Genomic DNA, 27,771 nt, shown 5'->3' with positions numbered 1-27,771 from the left:
AGAAGTGAAACTTTGAAACAATGCTGTACACTGGAAGTATGGTAGGAAATTACGAGGTAGAACAGATATGTTTTGTGAATACATTTTTATTAAAACCATACATATCTCATTAAAGTATACATAAAATAATAATGATATTTTATTGTATATATCATTATTATATTGTACAACACTTCATATAACCCTTTAATATTTCGACAAATGTCGTTCTCAAAAAGTATAAAAACATGCATACAAGCAAAGAATATATACATACCAGTTAAACTGAAAGGAATATTATGCAAAATTAATGCACGCCTCTGTATATTTGCAAATAAAACAATATAAACAAAAATGTTGTATTGGTTTGCTTTCAATTGTTTATTGTAGCTTCCAAGAACGACAGACAAGACATATTATAAGAGATAGGGAAATAACATTCAACCCAGGTAAAACCAAAACCAGTCACTAGGGAATGTTACTCATCAAATACACCTTTGTCCAGGTTATCTAATCTCTATTTTCGGCCTCATAAGGGAGGCTTTCTCAATCATTTTTATTCAACTGTCATGTGGAGTGGTTAGTTTTCTGTCAGTATGAATCAGCATCGGTTTTTAACCACATCCGAGTCGATCAGAGTGAGGGCTTTGGTGGAATCTTCTTATAGTGCAGTTGCCAGGCGGGTAGACTTACATCGCACCACAGTTCGTAGGGCAGTCTCTCGATTCCGTGACACTGGTTCTGATTGTAGTTGGCATGGGCAAGGCAGTCCCAGAGTCACAAACAAAAGGGATGATCAGTTTTTTGAGACTTAGTACTATGAGAAATCGGGCCGTTACAAGTTCTGATCTACAGGTATTAGCCAGAAATGTCTTTGGTCTCAATATTTCTGCTTGAACCATTCGTCACCGTCTTTTGGAGGTGGGTCGATTATGTTTTGGCGTGGTTTTTTTTTTAGGCTCACACAAAAATGGTGAGTTTACATTGGGCACCTCTAAACTCGTACATATGTGGTAGACATTCTGGAATAACTGTGAAGCCATATGCCCCCTTTGTTGGTGATGACTTCATCTTCATACACGACAATGCGCGTCCACAAAGTGCTCGGATTGTAACGGACTATCTCCTTGAGGTCGGATTCAACACTATGGAGTGGTTAGCCAGAAGTCCTGACCTTAATCCACTAGAACATGTTTGGGACAAGCTGAAAAGGCTTATTCGCATCCGACAGCCAGCACTTAGCACCATGGCTCAACTGAAGGCTGCCGTAACAGAAGAATTAAATGTCTTTCGACATCAACTCCAACATCTCATCGAAGGAATGGTAAGATATGCAGGCCAGTATACAAGATACTGAGAAAACAGCCCTTCAATTATCCTTGTTCTGAGGTGCACTTTACTACTTTTTAATTTTGTTTAGAATTAATGCTTAATTTTGATTTTCTAACCTCTCTTACTCGATGATAAAATAATACACATTATTTCCTATGATCTGTTTTCTTTTAAACCTCTTATTCATACTTCACATATTTAACTCAAAATATTAACATAAGCTTTGAATTAACAGTGGTTTACTATCCAAATCTTAAGAAATAAGGGGGTGTGCGATAATTTTGTCCAGGATACAAGTGTTATAGAAAAAAATTCAAAAAACATAATTAATTGTTTAAAAACTGTATTTTCTAACTTAAATCTTTCATACTTCATTGGCATCGCACTCAGTGAATTGTACAATATTCGTTGTGCATGGTAATAATTTTATTTTTCTATTGAACAATTTATATAAAATAACTTCATTTCCATGTATGTATTACAGAATTAATGTTAATTGTATGAATAAATTGTAGCTTTATTATTATGTTACTAGTTTGATGAAATTCATGATCTCTTTAAACAAAATTAAAGACAGGAAGTTTTAAATTAAAATTTCATAACCTATTTCAGTATATAACAGTATGTATTTAAATTGACATACATATTATTTTGCTAATTTGTAAACTGTAATCAGAAAACCAACAACTGAAATTTTGTTTTTGAATTACTACCAGTTTTCAATGCTCCTTTTCTGATACTACTAGCGCTTAGCTGTTTAAAAAGTATCAATTACAATATAAGAGACCTATTAATTATAGCTATTAAAATAATAAATAAAGGTTCTAGTGTATTTCAGCCATTTTTTTAAGAGACTGCTTTTGTAAAACGTCATCCACATTTCAATGATGTGATTGGTTTAAATGTTCTTTTGAGGTATCCTATATCTATACAGTTGGTCTGGTGATAACGTCCACCAATTTCTATTCGTATTTATTGTTAATTTTCTCCATTCAGAATAATCAAAAAGAGCTGAAGCAATTGAAAATCATTTCTTCCTTTTTAAGTAACTGAAATGACACATTTACTGTTATGTAAAATAATGAATTAAGAAATCAAGATTTTTTAAGACAGAAGTGAAACTTTGAAACAATGCTGTACACTGGAAGTATGGTAGGAAATTACGAGGTAGAACAGATATGTTTTGTGAATACATTTTTATTAAAACCATACATATCTCATTAAAGTATACATAAAATAATAATGATATTTTATTGTATATATCATTATTATATTGTACAACACTTCATATAACCCTTTAATATTTCGACAAATGTCGTTCTCAAAAAGTATAAAAACATGCATACAAGCAAAGAATATATACATACCAGTTAAACTGAAAGGAATATTATGCAAAATTAATGCACGCCTCTGTATATTTGCAAATAAAACAATATAAACAAAAATGTTGTATTGGTTTGCTTTCAATTGTTTATTGTAGCTTCCAAGAACGACAGACAAGACATATTATAAGAGATAGGGAAATAACATTCAACCCAGGTAAAACCAAAACCAGTCACTAGGGAATGTTACTCATCAAATACACCTTTGTCCAGGTTATCTAATCTCTATTTTCGGCCTCATAAGGGAGGCTTTCTCAATCATTTTTATTCAACTGTCATGTGGAGTGGTTAGTTTTCTGTCAGTATGAATCAGCATCGGTTTTTAACCACATCCGAGTCGATCAGAGTGAGGGCTTTGGTGGAATCTTCTTATAGTGCAGTTGCCAGGCGGGTAGACTTACATCGCACCACAGTTCGTAGGGCAGTCTCTCGATTCCGTGACACTGGTTCTGATTGTAGTTGGCATGGGCAAGGCAGTCCCAGAGTCACAAACAAAAGGGATGATCAGTTTTTGAGACTTAGTACTATGAGAAATCGGGCCGTTACAAGTTCTGATCTACAGGTATTAGCCAGAAATGTCTTTGGTCTCAATATTTCTGCTTGAACCATTCGTCACCGTCTTTTGGAGGTGGGTCGATTATGTTTTGGCGTGGTTTTTTTTTAGGCTCACACAAAAATGGTGAGTTTACGTTGGGCACCTCTAAACTCGTACATATGTGGTAGACATTCTGGAATAACATGTGAAGCCATATGCCCCCTTTGTTGGTGATGACTTCATCTTCATACACGACAATGCGCGTCCACAAAGTGCTCGGATTGTAACGGACTATCTCCTTGAGGTCGGATTCAACACTATGGAGTGGTTAGCCAGAAGTCCTGACCTTAATCCACTAGAACATGTTTGGGACAAGCTGAAAAGGCTTATTCGCATCCGACAGCCAGCACTTAGCACCATGGCTCAACTGAAGGCTGCCGTAACAGAAGAATTAAATGTCTTTCGACATCAACTCCAACATCTCATCGAAGGAATGGTAAGATATGCAGGCCAGTATACAAGATACTGAGAAAACAGCCCTTCAATTATCCTTGTTCTGAGGTGCACTTTACTACTTTTTAATTTTGTTTAGAATTAATGCTTAATTTTGATTTTCTAACCTCTCTTACTCGATGATAAAATAATACACATTATTTCCTATGATCTGTTTTCTTTTAAACCTCTTATTCATACTTCACATATTTAACTCAAAATATTAACATAAGCTTTGAATTAACAGTGGTTTACTATCCAAATCTTAAGAAATAAGGGGGTGTGCGATAATTTTGTCCAGGATACAAGTGTTATAGAAAAAAATTCAAAAAACATAATTAATTGTTTAAAAACTGTATTTTCTAACTTAAATCTTTCATACTTCATTGGCATCGCACTCAGTGAATTGTACAATATTCGTTGTGCATGGTAATAATTTTATTTTTCTATTGAACAATTTATATAAAATAACTTCATTTCCATGTATGTATTACAGAATTAATGTTAATTGTATGAATAAATTGTAGCTTTATTATTATGTTACTAGTTTGATGAAATTCATGATCTCTTTAAACAAAATTAAAGACAGGAAGTTTTAAATTAAAATTTCATAACCTATTTCTAAAATCAATTATCTCATTAATGGTCTATTTGTTTTAAAAATTATTTCACAACAGCAACATTTCTAAATAATCTTCAAAATCTTCATCTCTTGTGCGCTCCTCAGAAGCCACATTACTTTCTTTCCAAATGTTATGTTCTTCTTCTGATATATTATCTTCTCCTTCATTTTTATTTACACTGGATTTTTCTGTTTCTCCACTGGTTGATTCTACGGTCTTTAATAACTTTCTGCTACTTGCACCATCCTCTGATATTGAACTTGACCTTTTTCTTGATTTGCGATTAATTTCTTTCCTCTTGTGTTTATAGTTCAGCTTATATGAACACTCTGGACAGAGTCCTGAACAGAAAATAACAAAACTGTATTACAAGTTTTATAGAAGTATTACATATGAAAATTATTTAATTAATATATTATATTCTGTCGCTTCTAAGATATTCATCCTCTTTGTATCAGTATTTTAAAAATATTGAACAGATTTAACTACAACTTATAAAATGAAAAAAGTGATTGAGATCTTATTTTATTTTAATGCTTAAAAACTATAATATACTTACTACATTGAGTAACAGGAAAGAAGCACTAAATAAATAAAGTTTTATTGTAATTTACAGAAAGCATTGACAAAGTCTTATTATAAAACTAAGACCATCATCATGCTTTGTTTCTAAGTGACATAGTAAAAACAGTAAGTATTATTATAATGGACATTTTCACATGTATTTTTTTATGTTAATAACATTATGCAGAAAAAAATAGTAAATAGTAATACTTTATAAAACTTAACTATTTACAAGTTAATGCGGACTTTGAACATTTTTGTTAGATAATTATTAACCAGATATTGTAATTGGTTGTAAATCTTCTGAGTAATTATAACATGACTATGTTGTTTTTTTTTTGCTTAATCTGCTCAGTAGCAATATTATTTTTATGTCTGGTATTATAATTATGCAAGTTGCTAGTCAAAATGAATGATGAAATGTTATTTTAAATATATAATACTGAGTCTAAAATATGTAATAAATAATAACAGTTTGCAACTCAAGCTTAATAAAAAGCGATTTACAGTGTTCTAGTGGTTGTGATTTTGTTATTACTTTTATACCTTTCTTTTGCAGGATCAAGATGTAATTAATTTTAGTGCTATTACCCCATAATACTAGGCCATATCTGATTATTTATTGAAAATAACCATAATATGCAGATTTAACATAGTTTTCAGTAACACAATTTATAAAACGTCTAAGTAAAAGAATTACTCTAGGCAATCTTTCTGAAATATATTGAGTATGAGGATTCCATGTTAAATCATATACAAGTCAAATACCAGGAAACCGAGCTTTGCTTAGTATTTTTTCTGATAAATCGTGTTTTTGGGATTCATTTTAAGCTATACTTGTCCGCAAACAATAAAACTATAAATGCCACGGCTATCTAAAGTTCTGTCATCTTCTGCATTATAGGATGCTAGAGCAAAAGATGCGTTTATATTTCTTATTTTTGTATGAAACTCTTCTGAACATTATTTTAAAAATAATTGTTCATGTATCTGTAAGTGACAATCAGTTGACAAAATATATATTTACAGTGAAAAGTCCCCACAAACACTGTATGATCTGTGAGTGGGGACAAGTACCTTCATCAATCCGTTGGTATCTTAATTAACCATGAGTATCTAATTGTACAGTACTATTACACAAATAACTTAATTCTATTACAACTTGATTTGGCCATTTGATTAACGGTAGTCGATGTGAATGGATTAATACACTGTTTCGCTTTCTAATTGTTTAAAGTAGTCAGATTTTTTATAATTGTCATAATTGTGGTTGGTTTAATCCATAGTACTAAATCAAGTTATAAACTAACTATTTAACGATTTTTATTTGTATTGACTTTTTTTCTCGGATTAAATAATTAATTATTTATACTAATAAATTGACGATTCTTATACCTTTCTTATTTGAAATTTTAGAATCTCAAACCTATGGAGAATGCAAGTGACTGTAGTAGCATCGGCAGAATAATATATTAAAAATATCTATTAGGTGGCCTGGGTGTTTTCAAATTTACAATTGAGGTCTAAAAGAACCGGAAATAGCATTCATGTATACATTGTATACACATACATAAAACTCCCCCATGGCGACACTACTCCCCTCAGCTTCTAATATATGATTGGGTAAATTTCTATAGATTACATGCAAGAGATAGAAAGAATTTGTTTTGTCAATATTATTAATTAGTTTCGGAGTGAAGGGTCTAAAATTAATTCGATTTTGCATCGGATACTCATGCTGAACATTGAAAAATAAATCATTTTTTTTATTCTTTATGTGTATTATGAGATTTTTAATAAACAATTTTCGAATACTAATAACTGGAAACTCCCTTTGCAGTATTTCACCCGGGCATCTGCTCCCTTTTTTAATATTGTTTTAATAATTGCTCTCTGAGTGACAGCCAGCGGCTCCAAGACAACCGCGGAGGCACCGCCTCAGGCAAAGATGCCATATTGTAGTACCGATCCGCAGACAGCACTTCACTTATTTGTGAGAATGCATAGATCATTTTTCTGAGTCTTTGCTTTACATATTGAACACAAAGGACCCAACATAACTTATGGTCAATAATTACTCCTAGATATTTGTACTGGTCTACTCGCTCAATGATGCCGCACCTACAGGAAACCGTCCGCGAATCACCACAGGAGTACAACCTAAGCACCATTCGAACCGGTTCGTTGTTAGATTTGGAAAAGATTGGTAGATGTTTTGTTTTACTTATATTTACAGTTAATGTATTATTTTCAAACCAATTTTAAATTTTAGACAGGTCACATGATGCCATGCTTTAAGTCTCCTCCCACTTACAGCCAGCAGAAACCAAGACAGCATCGTCCGCAATGAGGAAGATGCTGCTAGAGATGTTTAATTTTGAGATATTATTTATTTATATATATATATATATATATATATATATATATATCAAAAATAAGAGGGGACCAAGAGAACTGCCCTGTATAACCCCATAATTTATATCTATGTTGTCACTCGTACTGCCGTTTATAGACACAAATTGAAGGCGAGAATCCAGGTAGCTGACGAAACATTTTAAAGAAGTACCTTCAATCCCAATAGTTTTTAGCTTAGAAATTAATTGTGTCCTATCTACTTATCAAAGCTGTCCTATCAAAAGCCTTTGCCAGATCTAGAAATGTTAGAACTACACAATTCTTACTGCCACACTTCTCAACTATGGTCTTAGTAAAATCAAACAAAGCGTCACCAGTACTTTTACTTTGTCTAAAGCCATATTGGCAGTCAGCGATGATGTGTTTACATTCTAAATAGTCAAAAAGGTGAATTTTAACACACATTTCTCCATAATTTTACCTATATTTTATAATAAAGATATTGGTCTAAAGTTACTCATAACTGCTTTCGCTCCAGATTTGAATATTGGAATTACTTTTGCGATTTTAAAAATATCAGTAAATTTTCCAGTATGAATACTGACATTTATTATATGCGTCAGGGGCTCTATTAGGTAATAAACTGAATCCTGAAGTAATTTAGTTGGTATATAATCCCAGCCCTGCGCAGATCTTCCTCTCAAAGATTTAACGACATTAAAAACCTCCAGTTGAGAAACAACTTTCATTGTGAATACCGATTCTACGGCGTAGTCCGCATCATCCAACTCCGTAACCCTGCGCGGTGCTATGGCACCAGCCAGCTGCCCCCCTACGGAAGCAAAATACTGATTAAAAGATTAGCTGATTATTTTGATACGTGTAGGGTAGGCATATTTGCCACTATCACCAAACCCCTCGATCGGGAACTGCTCCTTAACTCCAGGTCTTCCCTCTACCTCGTTTACTATATCCCAAAATTTCCTAGCGTTACCCGCTGCGTTATTGATTTTGTTTTTATAATAATTAAATTTGGCTCTTTTAATTAGTGAATGTAGAAAGTTTCTATATCGTACAAAGTAGTTTTTTAACTGAACATTATAAGGTTCTCTCTTGAGCCTTTTATAAATTTTATCCCAATTTCGAGTTAATTTTATCAGTCCAGAAGTAATCCATGGCTTTATCCTGAATTTTTTTGCTGAAGATTTAAAGTTTTCTGAGTTAGATTGCATTATTTCTTGTATTTTCCCAACAAATAAATTTATTTGCACATCAATTTATACATTCTGAACTTACAACTTCGTCCCAATTTTGTTCCTTTAAATTGTTATGTATTCTATACCAATTGTAAGATTTACAAAATAATTCATTACTTTTAGGTTTGATATGTTTTGTGTATGAGATATCAAGACAAAGAGTGAAGTGCTTAGTAACAGCTGATTCCAGGACACATGAACTAATAGAAATATGATTCTTAAATTTTATATAACAATGATCTATACAAGATTCACTAAGTGGACACGTAACCACATTGATGCAGTTCACGATCCCCTGCCTCATCTAATACATCCTGATACCTTTCTTCCAAAGAACCTTAAGTCGGATTAAGGGTATCACAATTCATACCACCTGTCAAAATATGAAAAACATTATCCTGTAAATTAGAATTACAAAATTCACCAATCCCCTCAACAAATTGCAGCAAACTGGAACTAGGGCTTTGGTAATCGGCGAATAACCGACAAGGCAGGCCGGGCCAGTCAAAGGTTAGAGCCAAACCTATGGCTACCCCTCCCACAAGCAACTGATTACAGGTAGAGACTGATATTGTACTGTCCATATAAATAACAACTCTGTCGTTCTGGTTCAGACCATTGTATGATCTGTAGCAGCTGAACCTACCTATGTTCATCAGATCGGAGTCATCATTCAACCATGCCTCAGTGAGAACCATACAATGTATGTTAAGTTCCATAGATTGTAACAATATTAAAAATGAGTCAACGTTTTTATAATAACTTCTGATGTTCTGGTGTACCAGTCTAAATTTATACCCGTCACTTTCATAAGGTTATGGGTGATGGTTTTAAAATAACTTATTAATTCATTTGAAAATTTTGGTTGCTCCATTAAAATTTGTCCATGCAAACAACAGTTACCAAAATAATAATAATACAATCAAAATTTCCTTTCAGTTTGGACCTTCATTAATTTATACAAAAATGTTTATTTTTACTCTTTGGCATTTCTGATGAAACATCAGTTGTGAGGTATTCGTCAGTATTTATTATTCAATTACAGTTATTTTGTCTTGTTCATATGTTCTTAGCACTTTTTTTAAAAGATCTTTTAGGCATATAAGTGAACAGGTGAGTTAAAAAAGGCACATATTTTATCAATCATGGAACCTCAAACCAAACAGCCATTGACTTACTACTCTTGTTATGATACATCAGTTGTCATTTACCAGATGTCATTTACTACTGAATGTAAACAAAAAAATTTAAAAAAATAAATATTAACTTTTTGTAGCAGTTTTTGTTGCTTGAAAACAGAGATAAAACATCTTTTTATAAAAATGAAACCTAGCTAGATCGATTTATCGCCCCCAAAACTACTTGCATACTTAATTTCATGAAAATCATTGGAACCATTTCCAAGATTCAGAATACATATATATACAAGAATTGCTAGTTTAAAGGTATTAGATCAATATTCCTAGAAATTTAGCACATGAAAAGAAATCACTTGGTGTGTAAACAGAAGGGGTTTGTCGTAGGGTAAAAAAAAGTTTTTTTTTTAGTTTTGACTTCATTTAGTAAAAAATCAATTTGATCTAATCCACACTGAGGCTTCCTCAACTGTTTCATTGACAAGAACTTGTAGTTTGTCAAAGTTTGTATGAATATTTAAAAGAGTTGTCTTGTTAGCATATAAGAGATTTGGCCTGAACAGCACTACAAAAATCATTTATGCGTGATTAAAACAGAATAGGGCCCAGGGCCAACCATTGAGGTACACCATTCCTGATCACCATTTTCTTGGACCAGTTTCCATTAATACAAACTTTTGCCTACAATTAGATAAATAGTCTGTTCCCTGAACAAAGGCTTTACTCTCAAGTGTTTATGACCTACATTTAATTAGTGAATCAACTGCATCAATGGTGCATTTACCTCTTCTAAAACCAAATTGTGATAAATTTAGAAACCTAGTTGTTGAGAAATTTAGTTGTTATTTCCAGATATGCAACAAGTTGATCATATACTACAATTTCTATTACTTTAGATAGAACAGGTATAATTGATACGGGATGATAAATCTCAGGCAGATTTCTAGACCATTTCTTAAAAATCGGACAGATTCATGACAACTTCAATTCATCAGAGAAAATACCTTCTCTCATACATTTATTAATACATATACGTAATGAGTTCAAAAAAGTATGGTAGTTGTAAACTATAAACAACAGATTGTAAGATTTTCACTTTTAGAAGCTATGCCACCAATCAAAAGAATAGAATCTTTCCATAAAGTTATCAGTTGGTCATCAATTACATGGCTGCCATAATAAGCTTTCCACAGTCAAGACGTGAAGTTTAGTAGCTGTGAGTAAAATTAATACTTGTACACGAGGTAAACATCTTGCGAATGTCGATTATTAGAGTGTAATATGATTATACGATTGGGATATATGATTAGTTAAGTTTATTTCATGTTTTCATTTTTCACTGAGTTGTCAGCTAATCCAAAACTAATTTAAGAATACAAGAAAACAACTTACGCAGCTTGACAAGAGCATTTTTCTTAGTTCCATCCTCGATGTAGCCGAAATTGACCTCCCAACTGCGCAGACCTTCACTATCCTTACAACTTTTCTCCCCACAGACGAACTGGCCTTTACCCGTCACCATCTCTGTCTCGGTCTGCCATCTCATAGCCACCTTGCACACAATGCCATCTATACATAGCATCTGTCAAATATCAAAACCATTTATTGGTGTAAGCAACACATTATAATACTCCTTACTTCACTTTGAATACATACTCCAAAATAATTTAGTTTGTGCAGGAATGCTCTTGGTCCCAATATTCTCATCATATTTACAATGCAATTCCAAACCAATTGAATAAAAACTTTCTACAACATATTCTGACTCCAAAAACAATCTTTAGGCTAACTTTGGAGCTGTTTTTTATTTTGGGACTAAGAAAAACCACAACTGCAAAGCGACTTTAAAAGCTACTACTATCTCAAACTTGATACAAAATCCTGATTACAATATATGACAAATAAATCTTCCATGTAAAAATGTTCAAAAAAATGTTATATAAAATTAATACAACGTATTTGGGAGAAAGAAGAAATGCCAGCTGAATGGCAAGAAGCAATAATAATACCTATACACAAGAAGGGTCAAAAAGAAGAGTGTGGTAACTACAGAGGCATCTCACTACTCAGCATCCCATATAAAGTTTTATCCAAAATTGTTTTAAACCGACTTGAACATTATACAGATGAAATAATCAGGGAAGAACAGGCAGGGTTCATAAAGGGCAGATCAACCACAAATCAGATTTTCATTTTCAAAGAAATATTAGCTAAATACTGGGAATATAATAAAGAATTTTTTGCCATATTTATTGACTTTCAAAAAGCATACGATAGCATAATCAGAAAAGAGTTGTGGACACAACTAGATAAATTTGGCATCCCGAGAAAATTAATAAATTTAGTTAAGATGAGTGTCACAGAGTCAAGAGGCTCAGTAAGAATTAATGGTCGGGACTGTGTACCTTTTGGGATAAACTCAGGAGTCAGGCAAGGAGATGGTCTTTCTCCAATCTTATTTAATATTGCCATAGAAGAAGCACTTCAGAGTGTAGCAGAGAGGGATTTAGGGGTGGAAGTTGGAGCTAAACTAAACATCCTAGCTTTTGCAGATGATGTTGTCATATTTGCAGAAAATGTAGATGATTTGAGGTCACTAACTAGACTATTTATGAGTGAGGCAGAGAAAGTGGGGTTGAAGACGAATGATGCAAAAACTAAATATATGCACTTTAAAAGGAATCAAAATCAAAGAGGAGGACCCCTACAAATTGATGGGCATGTTTTCGAACAAGTGGAGAACTTTAAGTACCTTGGGGTCACAATATCAAATAAAAACAAAGATGAACCAGAGATACAAAATAGGATCAACTCAGCAAATAGATGTGTATATGCATGCAATAGGATACTTTCAACCAAATCTCTCTCTCACAAAACTAAAACTAGAATATACAAAACAATTATATGTCCAGTGCTTTTGTACGGATCCGAAACGTGGAGGCTAAATAAGAAGGATGAGAAAAAGCTTCTAGTTTTCGAGAATAGAATTTTACGTAAAATTTATGGGCCATCATATGAACAAGGGGTATGGAGAAGAAAACATAATAGAGAAATCAGGGAGCTCTACAATAGTACGGATGTAATAGGAGAAATAAAGTGCAGAAGACTCCGTTGGGCAGGCCATGTTTTGTGAAGAGAAGAGGAATGCAAACTGAGGAGGGTAATGTATGGTAACCCAGAAGGAAGACGACCCCGTGGGAGACCGAAAGTGAGATGGTGGAACCAGGTGAAGGCTGATATGGAGAGGGTGGGCGCTTCAGAGGAAGATGCAGAGGACCGTTCAAGATGGAGGAGCTTTGTTGGTGCGGCTAAATATCACCTCCGATATAAATGGCCCTGGGAGTAAGAGTATAAAATTAATACAGTAAGCACAATTTATTCTGATCAATTACATCTAATTTTCACTGAACTCCTCCTAACATAATTTAACTGTTGATGTGATTCAAAACTATTCTCTTGGTTGGTTCATACTACCTTGTACAAGTTACTAATACAAATGTTATTTGATCTTCAGGACTGTCTTTATTACTGGCACTAAAGATTAATTAAGGCAGTCAGTGTGCTAAATTCTCAAACAGAAACTGTTGAAAAAGAAATAAAATTTAAGGCTTAGCCGTCTGACTACTGATATGTTTGCAATCTATGTGAGTAATATGATACAAACTAACAAAATTTATCCACATTGAACCAAAATCAAGGAAAGGATATTGTATCTATTATAAGATCTAACTCGAAATAATAGTAATTTACACTTTCTGAGAAAGAAAATTACATGTAACAACTTACATTTAAAACAGATCTTGTATATGTGGTGATTTTTAACAAATTAATGAACTTACAAATTGCTGTATTTTGAAAAATTAAGTATTGCACAGACCTAGAGTTGAACTGGTTGTTGTTGGAGTTATTCTTGTTGGGGATAAAACGATCTTAGTTGTATTGTGACTCAACAGTGTTTCATTTAGTTCAATTTGGTCACGGTTTGGTGACAGGATGTCTACATTTATGTCTCCTACCGGAATAACAGGACTATTCTATGCGGGTATGTTAGTTATCAAGTGTTAGTAAAATTAGACCTGTGACAAATTTGGGTGTCTTTGAGTTCTACAGATCTTGATGACATGAAAGTTTTTAACTTATCTGAGAGTGATCAATGTTAAGCTATTTATAAGATCAATTTTTGTACTAAGTTTTAACTTGTTTGGGCTTTTATATAGCCGCATCATATAGCATATATAATCAACTTTTCACAGGGAGGTTGGTTTTGAGCTCTGGGGGTCATGTTTAATGAAGTCATGCAGAAATTCGCTGTGACTGGTATCATGAGGATAGTTGCAATAAGTAGATTTTGTATACAAAATCTACCTAAAAGTTTATTGTTTCAAAAGTAATTCACTTAAATAACTATTTTATGGCAAATTTCATATAACTTAAATAAAATAACTGCATTATGCCAAAATCCAAAAAGACCCACATATTTTATTTTTTTATTGGTGTTTTAGGTCTTGTTATTCATGTACTTTATATCTTGCATAGCCTGCTATTACAGTAAAATACAGTTCCAGTTCATTTCCATATTTATTTAAACAAAATGAGTAAGATATTATATAAGCATTACTAACAAAAAATGCTCAACATCTTAACCCTTTTAAGTGCCAAGAGCAGATGAGATCAACTCACAAGTGTTTCCGAAAAGTACCAAGGGTCGATCAGATCAGCCAAAAGAGTGCTTGGCACTAAGAGAAGTGACCTGTCATAAATGCTTGGCATTGACAGTGCCACACCCCTCAAAAGTGCTTAGCACTCAAAGGGTATATTGATGAGTCTAAATGTATTATCATTATTACTTAAATGCTCAAAGAACTTGCTTGACATACTTTACAACAAGATTTAATGCACATTATGTTATCTTAATTCAAAAACTAACCTTGTTTTCTTTATATCTGCTAAGATCACAAATGCAGTATTCTTTAAAGAGCTTATCATAATACTTCTTGGCAAGTCGTTTTTCCCATGTGTCTGGTTCATCAAGTTCATCCCACAAGAATTTATGATTTTCACGAATGACATCGATATCTCTTTTGTCTTTTGATCTGCAACAGGAAACCAACATTAATATTTTAAAGCGTAATTCATTCTTAGAACCAGCTGTGTTAATATTAATATTACAAATGTGAATGGCACCACTATGGTGTACTCAAACTTCAAAGAGTACTTTGCTTCTTACATCACTTTTTCATGATTAACAGTAATAAGAAGGATCCGAGATAGTAAACATAATACATCAATATCATAACAAATCAGCAGTAATAGTGACAGTATTCCTGTGTTCATTATTGTAGACATCTGATATTGCTGCTCCAGTGCTTGGTCGCATTACATATTTTAATAGAGTACATTAAAATACATTTTAAATTTAGTTGCAATACATGTGTGTTTACGATTTATAAATATAGTAATATGACATATTACTATATTTATGATTGTAATCACAAGATACAGTTTGAGTTTCATTTCATACAGTCTAGTACCTATACATACTTCAACAAATACTTAAATTAAAGATTATTATAGTATATTTAATCAGAATCGCACACAGGAAAAACTCAGTAAACCTTCAACTCTCTAACATGATGACATCTATTTTCATCTTTGATCATTTTAATTTTGTTTAGTCAAATCATTCGATAAATCTATATTCCTAACATAACCTTCTACTTCAAACTCCCAAGGCTGCATTTCATCTACATTTAAACAGTATTTGACAAATTCCTAAATTGCCTCTTTTTGTAAATGTTTCTGGTATTTTAATTTCCTTTTTGTTTTAATCACAGAATTATATCCAAACCTCATTGTCAAATTTACAGATCTTGAGACCCAAGCCCATGTTGTTTTTGTGGCCTACTCTCAAACTCTACAAGGAGAGAGAACCTGGCAAGATTATCACCAGGAATTAACTCTGCCCAGTCAGTAAGTCGAAGACCCTCCTAATTCCTATGCTTTTACATGTGCTTGAGTTGAATTTCACTATGATTGAATATCTTAAGCAGTTTAGATGAAGTATTGCCAGAAACTCCTTTAGAAAAATCTCTATAATACAAAAAGCTTTTGGTGAAGAATTTATAGGTCTTGCTCGCACAAAACAGTGGTTTGAGGCAATTCAAAGATGGCCACATCCCACAGTGGATAGTAATCCAAGCCAAACAACCTGACATTGAGTGTGTTTGGATGTGCAGTTGGATAAAGATCTTGGAATCTCAAAATCTACATTTAATGAAATTTTACATAAAGATTTGATATTTTTATACTATTAAAACATGGCATGGTTCTGAAAACTTCTATTACTCTGATTAATGATTATATTTTTTCATTATCATATAAGGTGGAGTAATGACTATTTGTTCATAAAGCTTTCTTAAAATTATATGTATACTAGCAGTTTATCTACGGCTTCACATGCAATGTCATAGGCTTTGAAAGTCTATGAATATAATTGACCTGTGTTAATTATATTCCCGACGTAAGTATTGAGCTTGTACTGTTGCCATGATCAAGAATACATCAAAAAGTGTATATTTATGGCAATTGTAATTTACTCTTGTCTTAATATTTTAAGTGTTATAGTTGATTTTGCCTATTTCCCCCAATTATATACATACAGAGTGTTCACAAAAGGGTGTAATAAACTTCTGTAACTGCTAGTACTCTTCATTTCAAACAAAAATTTTCATATAAACATATGTTGAGAAATTTCTTGTTTAGTCGCTAGCAGCCATTTTGTATTTTTTATAAAAAAATTATCTCTAAAAGTAGTTAAGCTATTAATATAAAATTTAGCACATAGGTTTAAATAGATAAGAGAACATTTTTTTTTAATAGTTATTTTCTTTAATATTAACAAAATAGCGTCTGTCGAAAGATTTTAAAGTCAAACAACGGTACGAAAACATTTTATAGATATTTAATTTTGGTAAAACTCTGCACTTCAATTAAAAAGGGTAATAATGTCATATTAACGGCCGGAGCGGCAAAATACGAGTTTCGCGTTATTAACTTATTGGAACCGTCCAATAGAACATAAAAAATATAAGGTTTGATGGGGTGGAAATGAGAAATAACAAAGTTCTAGAACATACAAAAATGGAACAATTGTTCACACGCGGAGCAATATTTCCATGTTGTACATCCACGTTGAGCGTCACGTGACCTTTTGTGACCATGATTGAACCTCGTGATGACGTCATCTTATACGGCACCATCTTTGCAAACGTAAAATCGTGAAAAATAATACTGAAATGAGCAGAATTTTGATCCAAATGAACAGTGTCTTTCTTAATTTAGAGCTACAAATTAATTACTTGTTATCGAAATGAGACGAGTGCCTCCGGCCATCAGCACGGACTTCGGCAGCACCTTCGGTGCTACCCCGCACTGATGTCAACGAAAGAAAAACATCCCTCGAGATAGTACCTATTAGTAAAATATCAAATTCTAGAGGGGCTGATCAGAAATATATTGAATTGTAATGCAGAGGACATTAATAGATAACACTTACCATTAGTGTGTTCCACAGAATGTGCAGAAACGCCAAACTCCAACGAAATATAGCGTTGTCTCAGTGGCTTCAAATGCAACATTGTGGTCACCAAACAAAAATATGTCTCTATGTCTAAGCACGTTCTTAAAAAAATAAACCTGCCCAGGCTGATTTTAAAAAATTAGATTTAAATTTTTTACAACTTTTACGAATTTTTCTGTCGCAACGAAACATCAAAGTCTCCTGGTTTAAAAACAATACGCGAACACACGACGAACAAATACACTGATTGGTAATTATCATTTTAACGGCCGGAGCGGAAAAATACAAGTATTGCGTTATTAACTTATTGGAATCGTCCTATAGAACAAAAAAAGTATAAGGTTTGATGGGGTGGAAATGAGAAATAATAAAGTTCTAGAACATAAAAAATTTAACAACTATTCACGCGCGGAGTAATATTTCCATGTTCTACATCCACGTCGAGCGTCACATGACCTTTTGTGACCATGATTCAACCTCGTGATGAAGTCATCGGTTGCGCCGCCATCTTTGCAAACATAAATAAAAAATAATACTGAAATGAGCAGTATTTTGATCCAAATGAACAATGTTTTTCTTAATTTCGGGCTACAAATTAATTACTTGTTATCGAAATGAGACAAGTGCCTCCGGCCATCAGCGCGGGCTTCGGCCGGTGCTGCCCCGCGCTGATGTCAATGAAAGAAAAACATCCCTCGAGATAGTACCTATCAGTAAAATATCAAATTCTAGAGGGGCTGATCAGAAATATATAAATTGAAATGTAATGCAAAGGCAATTACGTAAAGTGAAAAAAACTTAAATAAATCATGAAAAACTCTAACATAAATATATAGATGGATATTAACAGAGAACACTTACCATTAGTGTGTTGGCGCATATAGCTGAGTAGCAGCAACAAAAAAGTGGATTTTTTAAAATTGCAACATTTAAAACTTTTTTTTACTAACATACTTTTTCTAATTTTCCTATCGCAACGAAACAACAAAGTCTCCCAGTTTAAAAACAACATGCAACCGCACGACGAACAAATACACTCATTATTAAAAATTCTATGTTCAATTAAAAAGGAAATAATTTTGTTTCGGTTAAAACGTAAACTCTTTACGTGCCCTACTAAACACTCCGACACACACAATTCACTAGGGTTGGTCGAACTAGTGGATGGTTGATTCATAATTGTAATGCACTCACTCAATCCAACCTACTGAACACGATATCTTGTGAAGCACTCGCTCATGCCCCGGAGAACTCAGATAACAGATACGTTATGAGGCTGCTATCAGTCCCGGCCGCAGAATATATTCAAGTAAACAGATTATCCAGACACAACACACAAACTAAACAATAAAACATTAGAAACTTAACTACTTATGAATAAACCCCCTAAAATCATGTTATTTGTCATTTGCACCCCCTAATACTATATATATTTTTTGTTCAGGAGGGTGAGCAGAATACGTTGATAACGTCAAATTCGTGATTTGCCGCCCCGGCCTTTTACTTATAGCTACCCACTGATTAAAAATTCCATATTCTATTAAAAAATAAATAATCTCGTTTCGGTCGAAACGTAAACTCTTAACATACCTGACAAAACACTCCGACACACCAATTCAGTACGATTGGTGACTCGATCCAAACTACAGTACACAATATCTAGCGAAGCACTGACTTCTGCCCCGGAGCGCTCAGATAACAGATACACTGTCAGTCCCAGCCGCAGATACTATTTACAGATATCCAGACACAGCACACAAACAGAACATGAAAACATTAAGAACTTAACTATACCTTGATAACGTCAAATTTGTGATTTGACAGGTCAGCCTTTTATCTTATAATTTCCGAAAACATAAATAATTACGCATATTTCAATTTTTGTATTTCCTGTTATAAATGTTTTTTATGTTGTTATCACTTCATTATTATTTATAAGTTTCCTTATTTCCAGTGCTAATAGTTTGATCATTATAACTCATATATTATTTATAAGATTATCACTATGTGCATTGTATTAGTTATTTTAATGTAAAATATGATTGTGGATTATGGCTATTGATATGTTGATGATTTATAAGCGCATGGTTGTACTAATCAATATAAAAAACCGGGTCGCATACCGCACTGTACCCAAAGTGAGCTCTAGCTGTCTCTATCTAATAATGAATTACTTAATATAACACTAACTTCAATACTTAACCTAAATTGATACACCGAGATCCTCTACTAGGCTAGACACGGTCCAATAAAAACTATATGTACTCACTTGTCTCTTTGAAGTAACTTTGTTGTTCCTCTTCTGGTTAAAACGTAGTGATTTATTAACAATTTATGAAGATCAAAGGGCGCTAGAGATGAATATCTATTAGAACCTGACATGTCAAATGAGAAGTGAGACGAGCTCCTCACGTGTTAGATTTAATGGGGTGATCAACCGAGGCGGAGAGAAAGAGTGGGGACAGAGCCGAGCAGAGCCGAGCAGTACCGATAAATCCCGAAAATTCCTGACAAACTCTGTACATGCGGCTAATAGCGACCTCAGTTCGGAACGGTTCTGATTTCTATTATCTTACCAATTAATGAGTCGTTTTATATCCGAATTAATGAGTCGTTTTATATCCGAACATATCTGCAAAACATAGAAATTATATCGAATTAATTATATTAATATAGAACTTTCTTTATAACTCCAAAGACACTTTACACGAACATATCTGCAAAACATAGAAATTATATCCAATTAATTATATTAATATTGAACTTTCTTTATAACTCCAAAAAGTTACCCTTATTTATAAAGTCATGGTAAATCTTAACATATAACAACCAGTTTTTCAGCAGTAAAATGTTGGCAATACAAAACACATAAATAACAAGATTTACGACTATCAAACTAAAAACAATGGCCGGCCATGGTCGTTTTGATGAGTTGACAGTAGTCACGTGACAAACAGGAAAGTTTCCGATTGGCCGAGAGGGTCACGTGACCTATAGGACGGCTTCGATTGACCGCCAGACGTAAACAAACAAACCCACATGGACAAGGAAAGGAATAATTAGTGAAGTTATTGAAATGGCGTGCGATGGTTTTTGTCACACGCTAAAAAGACCCTAGCTTGCGTATTCAAAACTCAGATCACGCGATGCTTGCCCGCTGCGCAGCGCTTTGCGCTGCTTGCTCTTTTAGAAAAAAAATTAACTCGAGCTTGCAAAGTCCAAGCCCAGATCACGCCATGACTGCTTACACACACAAAACTCAGACAGAACTAACGAAGGTTTCATTACAGGCAAAAGGTAACCGGCGCGCGTTTATGACTGATAAGATAAGACGAGTTTATACTAGAAGTAGTACCTGGACTACTGCCCTACGAAATAATAACACCAAAAAAACAAATAAATACATTGTCAGTCAGGTTTTTCAAATTTTATTTTTTCAAAAATTTTTTTGGGGGGGGAGTAAACTGCTACGGCGATAATCGGGACTAGTTTTTTCGGTGAAATTACGTGCCGCTGGTCTTAAGATTTACCAAAGTCATTTAATAATGTAACTGAAATGATGCCTAACATCATGGAAACTGAAGGATTTAAAAATGACTGGGATTTTGAATTACCTTTATTTATGGAAGAAAATAGTATAAAAGGCGATACTAGATTAACAAATTTAGAAGTAAGTAAAAAGAATACGAGTAAAGAAACTCTAAAACAATTGTGGTTAGAAAAAATGTCACTATCACATTTAGGTTATGTTTATGTTTATACTGATGGATCCAAAACTGACACGAGCTCCTCACACGGGCTATCTGTAGTTGGCAGGAGGGGCCCCTCCATCCCCACTCTTTCTCTCCGCCTCGGTTGATCACCCCATTAAATCTAACACGTGAGGAGCTCGTGAGAAGTGAGAGGTTAACTTGGGTTTCAGGTTGGATTAGGGTTGTTCCGATACAAGTAAATAAATACAAGAATCGATACTTTTCTTTTTATGCTAAGTACATTTGGTATCGATACTCTTGTTTCGATACTTACTTGGTATCGGAAGACAGTACTTGGTATCGAATCATATGAGTAGTTTTACCTGTAAGTGTTGTTTAAAATGTTAAACACTTTCATATTTGCAACTTGAATATTACTTTTATTGCAGATTGCCATATTTGATTTGTTTGCCAAGAATAAGTTTAAAAAATGATTCCAAGGAAATCCCTTAACAAACCCCCTTAAGTACAATTTTTTGGTTTGTTTGTACAATGGGAGGAGATGAGGTATGTTTTCCGGGGTTGTACAAAGAAGCCAGCAAATTTCTGTTGATTACTGCATCCTCTGCGCCTTGTGAAAGGTTATTCTCCAAAGCTGGTGATTTAAAGTAAACAAGTAATAGGCTTTCAAGCAAGCACTTAGGTATTTTTCTTTCTTAGAGGGTTGCCAGCCGATGAATGGTTCAAATAATTGAGGTGTTAATTAAATATTTTTAAATTATTATGATGTTATTGTATTATGATTTTATTGTATATAATGTACAACTTTAACGGTTATTATACTAAATACGGCGTTTTAAAGACACATATGTTAAATCATTTTTGCCCCTCCTTTATAGTTTTACTGATTGTTGTTTTCCTCACAATAACATGCACTACACCAACTTTACTGTTAGCTGTTGGATAAATTAATGTATTTAACCTTAAAATAATATTAATAATTCCTTGGGGTTGTTGTTTAATATACTGTCTTAAAAACAGTACCAAGACGACTCCATAACGCAACATTTACCACGAATGACTACAGACATGAATTGACTTGTAGTACTCTATACTACCATGTATCGATACTTGTCATCCAGTACCTGAGTAGTATCGAGTATCTTTTTACCGATACCGATACAAGTACTAGATTGATACTTTCGTGGTAACGGAACAACCCTAGGTTGGATTATTAGATGCGCAGTGGCCATATGGACGGTGACCGTTCACGTAGCCACTCCGTAAAGATAAATAAATATTCGTAATGAACATATTCACAAAATATGTTTAAATTTATAAAGATAACGATTCAAGATCAATGTTAAGGATTTTAATATTTTTTACATCTATTGCCCTCTTAATTAATTACTGAAAAGTTCCTTGATTGAACGTTTCCTTTGAATATATTTGCATTATTTTTTTCTTATCCGTCACAGTGCCACGTAGCAAGCATAAAAAACTTGTAAGCAATTTTTTTTTTGTTTTTTTTTTTTTTTGTTTTCTCTCTTTTAAGCCTCAGCTTTTAAGCTATGCTGGCTTCGATGTACACTGGTTTTATTATTACACTGATATTTATTAGCAAAGTACTCTGATTTATTACACTGGCATTTATTTGCAAAGTACTCTAATCGTGTCTATGCCTGATTGGACCTCCCCGGGATTTGAACCCGTGATCTCTCAGTTAGAGAGCCGAGACTATATCCATTAGTCTACGGAGGAGGACTATAAGCAATTTTAATATTCACTAGTGCTGTAGTTCTGTAACCAGGTTATTGGTATTCTTACCAGGCCTACCTCACCTGACTTTTAGATATGTGGTTATTTTTGCTTTTTTATCTCAATTACATCTTTTTATTGCCCTTTACAATATAAACATTGATAGTGCACAATGCAATGTACTGAATACAATAACGTAATAGGTTTTCAGTAAAAAAGTTGTAGGTAACAAAACCAATTAAAACGTCAGAATTTTTCTCCTCCGTGCATTTTTGTTGTTTCACTTTGTTACTGGGTTGTTGTTCTCCTCCGTAGATTAATTGTTGTAGTCTTGGCTCTCTAATCAAGAGATCACGGGTTCAAATCCCGGGAAGGTCCAATCATGTAATAATAATGAAAACCAGTGCACTTCGAAGCCGGCATAGCTGACGCTGATGCTTAAATGAGATTTACTCAAATACTGGATTGTTTATATTGTTTAGTCTTGGCTAGGCCTAGGATTAAAGAACGTATCTATTGGTGTAAGATTGCGAGAGGTTACAACGTGATTATTTTTATTATTGTTCATTATTATCACTTTACTTTTAGTGAGTTAAATTCACAGTTCTTTATTTTTTGCGGATAGTATTTTTCTATTTATAATAATATTGATACTGTCATTTTTAATGTGTGGAAATACTTAAGATATGTATTAAAATTCCTAGTCAGTGTTTATTGATAATATTCTGTTTTACTTAAACTATTGACTTGGATTTAAGTGTAACACATGAATATCTCAAAGGTAAACCCTTCCTCCATAAAAAAAGGGTTATTTACAAGTGCATCCATGGCCATAGTTAGTGTACTACTGCGAAATTTCATGACACGCTAGAACAACATACTAATCCTGGTAAAAATGAAAACGGAGATTAAAACCAATGTGGTTGCCGACTTCTACAAATAAGAGACATTTTTCTACAGGTTCAAATATTTAACGAGTTTTGAACAAATCTGAAACGTTTATGCCTCAGCAAGTCCAACAAATAGGTATCTTAATGAACCTATTAACAACAGCTATCGCAAAATTGAAATGCATCACATAAATTATTTAAAATTCCTAATTACACTGTTTTTAGCAGTATGTACCCATTCCAATAAGACCACTCACGGTGGAAGTATTATGCCTATAAGAAGGCTATAAGACATTACGAGCTTCAAAAAATTCAGCAAAATGATACCCAAACTACCATGTAGTGTTGTGGGGAAGATTGGATGGATTCGTTGACTATTTCTGGCCTCTGTTGTCCTAGATTTAACATTTTAGAACAATGGTTTAATTAGTTTTCAGCTCTCTACGTTCTCGACTTCTGGTGGGAGGCGAATACAATGCTTACCATGTCATGTAGTTGGCTCTAAGCTAGTAAATCCTAGAGAAAGACGTCTGCGTACCTGTTTAGATAATTAATATTAATTATTAAAAACTGGATGTTCAACTTATTGGTCAGCAAATTTAAACAGAATGCCAGATCTTCTTGATTTCTTTGTGACTAAAGGAATCTCTCAAAACTTAATGGATATCACCTTATTTCTTGGTCTTTCACCGGATCGTTCGCCCTTGATATTGACCATCAATCAAATATTATGTTAAAGGAAAAACCTCCTACACTGATAAGCAAAAGTACTAACTGGGACCAATTTCGGGATTTATTGAATAGTAAACTAAGGCTGAATATTTCCTTAAAGTCCAGCGAGAACTTAGATAATGACATTGAAATGTTTTACGAGCACTTCTTCCGTACAGTCTTCTGTACAGAAATAAACTCCTAAATTGAGAAATTAAATTACTGGTATATATATGATATTAATTTAAATCAACAACAAGGAAATCTTTCATACCAGCTATATTTGAATTGAAGAACTAAATTAGAACAAACAAACCCGTTTATGGGAGTAGGCATTGATGCCATCCAACTGTTTTTTTCTATTAATTTAAGTCACATTAAGTTACTGTACTTTGCCTTCTCTGAAATGATGGTACCTTGGTATTATCCACAGGCTACTATGTTTGGAAGAGTTTCTTACTGAGGATCTAAAAAAACTACTTAATTAGAATAAACAGAGTGTGTTTGATTTACTGTGAAAATTTCATGTTCTGTGAAAATTATACCTATCGGTTCTTGCTGTCTGTCTCCCAGAAAGAAGATATGTCTGTTCCTATCTACTACTTAATATTAGGCTATAAGTAGGTAAATATATACGTATGTATTATAAATATAATAAGTTAACAAGCGCTCACGTGGTATAAGCTTGAATTTTGATACTATCTCGAGAGATGTTTGTCTTTTTTCGCTAGAAGTGCGGCACCGTTGAGCAGTGGCATTTCCAATCGGTAATTTACCGACCTCAGATCATGTGCCAGGCCGTCCAACGTCGGAAAAGTTGGACGACTGAAACGTGATCTGAGGTTACAACTCTAAGGGTTGGTTATCTTCATGAAAAATTGTTATTATTTCTGTAGAGAGCATAAGACCAGTTTGTGTTAACTTTCATTTTTCTGGAATATTGAGAAGTTAAAAAATACAATACCGTAGTTCTTTTAGGGATTGCAACCCTATTTCATCCTCTATGCCTGATTAATATTGATGAAAATGTTCTCATTTTTCAATTTAAGTCATCAGGCATAATGTGTTGAATATCCATATTCTGGGTATTGAGAAGTCTGAGAAGTAATGATGAGTAAGTAAGTGAGTGAGGGAGGGCTTTGCCTTTATATATAGAAATGCATACCATAGTATATAATGTTTATAATAAATTAAGAATCTGTGACGGTATTAGCCTCAGATTATTCAAAGAAATTGAATTTTTCATCACCTATTTTTAAAGTGCATATTGTGAGTTAAGTAATATGTCACTTGGTTTTCAGAGCTATTATCAAGCTTCATTACCTAAAAAACAACACCTACGACGCGCGACGGTGGAAATTCTCCATCTTATGATGTTGTAATAAACTGAAATTATTCACTAAAATGTGAATGTGTCAGACCGGTGAACGATACTTAGTTTCAAAGTGACAACACTCTCAATTATATGAACCGCTAACTGCAGAAAGGCATCAAGTCCAAATTAACGGGTTTTCCGTTTTTCCTTCAAAGTTGTTGTTAGGTTTAAGACTCGTCGTTTACAGCAGAAAGGAAACATGTCCGCGCATTGCTATTGCAATGGCGACGTCTCGAATAACCTATTTACTGCAGAAAGGGAACTAGTCCTGGACTTGTTCCCCTTCTGCAGTAACCAGCTGGCTGTCAGCGCTCGCGTGGCAGACGCGATAACTAACGTTCAGTCAGCTGAGTCGCGTCAAACAACGATCATAGTGCTTTGTTTATTCATAACATTATTTAGTGCGGTCTCACTGATTACTTAATGCCTCATCATTGAAATAAAATGAGTAGTTTCAGAAGAAGAAGGACAGTCGAATAAAAGAAGGAAGGGTGTTAAAGAATGAAGAAAAGTACAGAAGAAATGTGATTAAAAAGTCTAAGGTAGAGGGCAAAGAGCATGTAAACTGGAAAGGCAAAACTGTACCTGCAAAAAATCCAGGCTCCAATGTTTGCAGGTAAAATATAGTTTTGTTCAATAGTTTATTTTTGCATACAATGTTTGGTTGATACATCTCTTCAACTTCTAGTTTTATTTTTAAATTAGCCTAGTGGTCTTGAACGATAACCTAATCATTACATCAAATTGGCCCGACGGTAACATAACCTCAAAATATCGTAGGCCTAGGCCTATTATATTTTTGACACATTCATCATAATATTATACTCTATTAAGCCTGTTATTGTTTCAGCTGCAAAGTCCAACTGCCTTCAAAGCTTTTTCGGAGGGAGATATGATAGAAATATTTTCAAAACTACATAATATGACAACCAAAGTAGAACAGGACATTTTTCATCCAATCTCTAATGGAAGTTAGTCCTGTTGAAAGAGAAAGATCCAGGCCTGGGTCATCATCTGAAAAGCCGAAAGCTTTTAGTGTAAGCTATTCCATTCTACACAATGGCAAACGCACCAAGGTATGTAAAAATGGATTTATGACAAACTTATGGATACACTCCTAAACAGTGTTACCGTTTATCTCATTTGTTGCAAGTAAATGAAATCCCAACTGACAACAGAGGAAAGAACGTTTCAGGAAATGCAATACCCGGGTCTGTCCTGGACTCGATTAGGGCCCATGTTGAATCATTCCCAACAAAAACCCATCACTATACAGGCAAAGATAAACAGTACTTCTCAGCAAACTTGAATTTGAAAATTATGTATGATATGTTCATAAAAAAAAAAACCAAAAACTTTCTCTTACAACAACTTTGGGAAGTGAAAAAAGGCTCTCATACAAGTTCTTTTGGACTTATTTTAATGAAAACTACCCTGACATTGGTTTTGACCGACCAGTTAAAGATGCTTGTGTAACTTGCGAGGAACTAACCTTGAAAATAAAAAGTCCTTTTTTAAACGAGAATGCCAAGCGAGTAGCTGTCGCCGAGTTAATGGTACACAAACGTAGAGCTAAAAAATTTTATGCCTCGTTGCAAGAAACAAACGGAAAAGTGCAAAAATGAGTTGACTAGTGTTGGGATCTGTATTGATTTTATGGCTAACGTATCTCTACCTTGCATTCCTGTACAAGACACCTATTACTTCCGGCAGCTCACTGTTAACGTCTTTGGTGTGCATAATCTTTCAAACAGGTGAATGTACAACTGTTATCTATCACGAGGGTAATGGAGGTAAGGGAGCTAACGAAGTTTGTACAATATTGGACTGGTACATAAAAACACAAAATTGATAATGATGTAAAAAAACTTTATTTGTTTGGGGACAAACTGTTCAGGACAGAACAAAAACCACAACCCCCTGGTAAGAATGATGATGTATTTATGTGAAATAAAAAACGGTTTGATGAAGTAAAACTAGTGTTTTCCAGTCCGAGGCCACTCGTTTATGCCGAATGATAGAGATTTTGGGATAGTAAGAAGAAAAATTGGGGAAGAGAAGAAAGATACTATGATTTAGCTGAAGTCGAAGCTCTTATTCTTGGTTCATCGA

The 27,771-nt window shown here is 33.8% G+C and overlaps 1 protein-coding gene across 3 annotated transcripts; it reads right to left on the bottom strand.

The window, feature by feature from the left end:
- Positions 1–1,715: 1,715 nt before the first annotated feature.
- On the bottom strand, positions 1,716–21,274 carry LOC124352684 (protein FRA10AC1 homolog). 3 transcript variants are annotated; one of them, XR_006921527.1, is made up of 6 exons: positions 21,138–21,274; positions 19,503–19,633; positions 14,582–14,747; positions 11,047–11,236; positions 4,336–4,684; positions 1,716–1,914 (listed from the first exon to the last, which is right to left on the bottom strand). XR_006921527.1 is itself a non-coding variant. In XM_046802269.1 (5 exons), exons 2-5 carry the CDS (start codon positions 19,613–19,615, stop codon positions 4,389–4,391), a joined length of 765 nt encoding a protein of 254 aa, XP_046658225.1. In that variant the 5' UTR covers positions 19,616–19,633; positions 21,138–21,274; the 3' UTR covers positions 4,059–4,388. The 3 variants fall into 3 exon arrangements, 2 of the variants coding, with proteins under 2 accessions (XP_046658225.1, XP_046658226.1); XM_046802269.1 differs by lacking the exon at positions 1,716–1,914 and having other exon boundaries at positions 4,059–4,684; XM_046802270.1 differs by lacking the exon at positions 1,716–1,914 and having other exon boundaries at positions 4,059–4,684; positions 11,047–11,206.
- Between the last annotated feature and the right edge of the window lie 6,497 nt (positions 21,275–27,771).

The sequence above is a fragment of the Homalodisca vitripennis genome, chromosome 1 (genome assembly GCF_021130785.1).
Source record: "Homalodisca vitripennis isolate AUS2020 chromosome 1, UT_GWSS_2.1, whole genome shotgun sequence".
NCBI classification, from domain to species: Eukaryota; Metazoa; Arthropoda; class Insecta; order Hemiptera; family Cicadellidae; genus Homalodisca; species Homalodisca vitripennis.
This window is presented reverse-complemented; position numbering and strand designations above follow the sequence as displayed.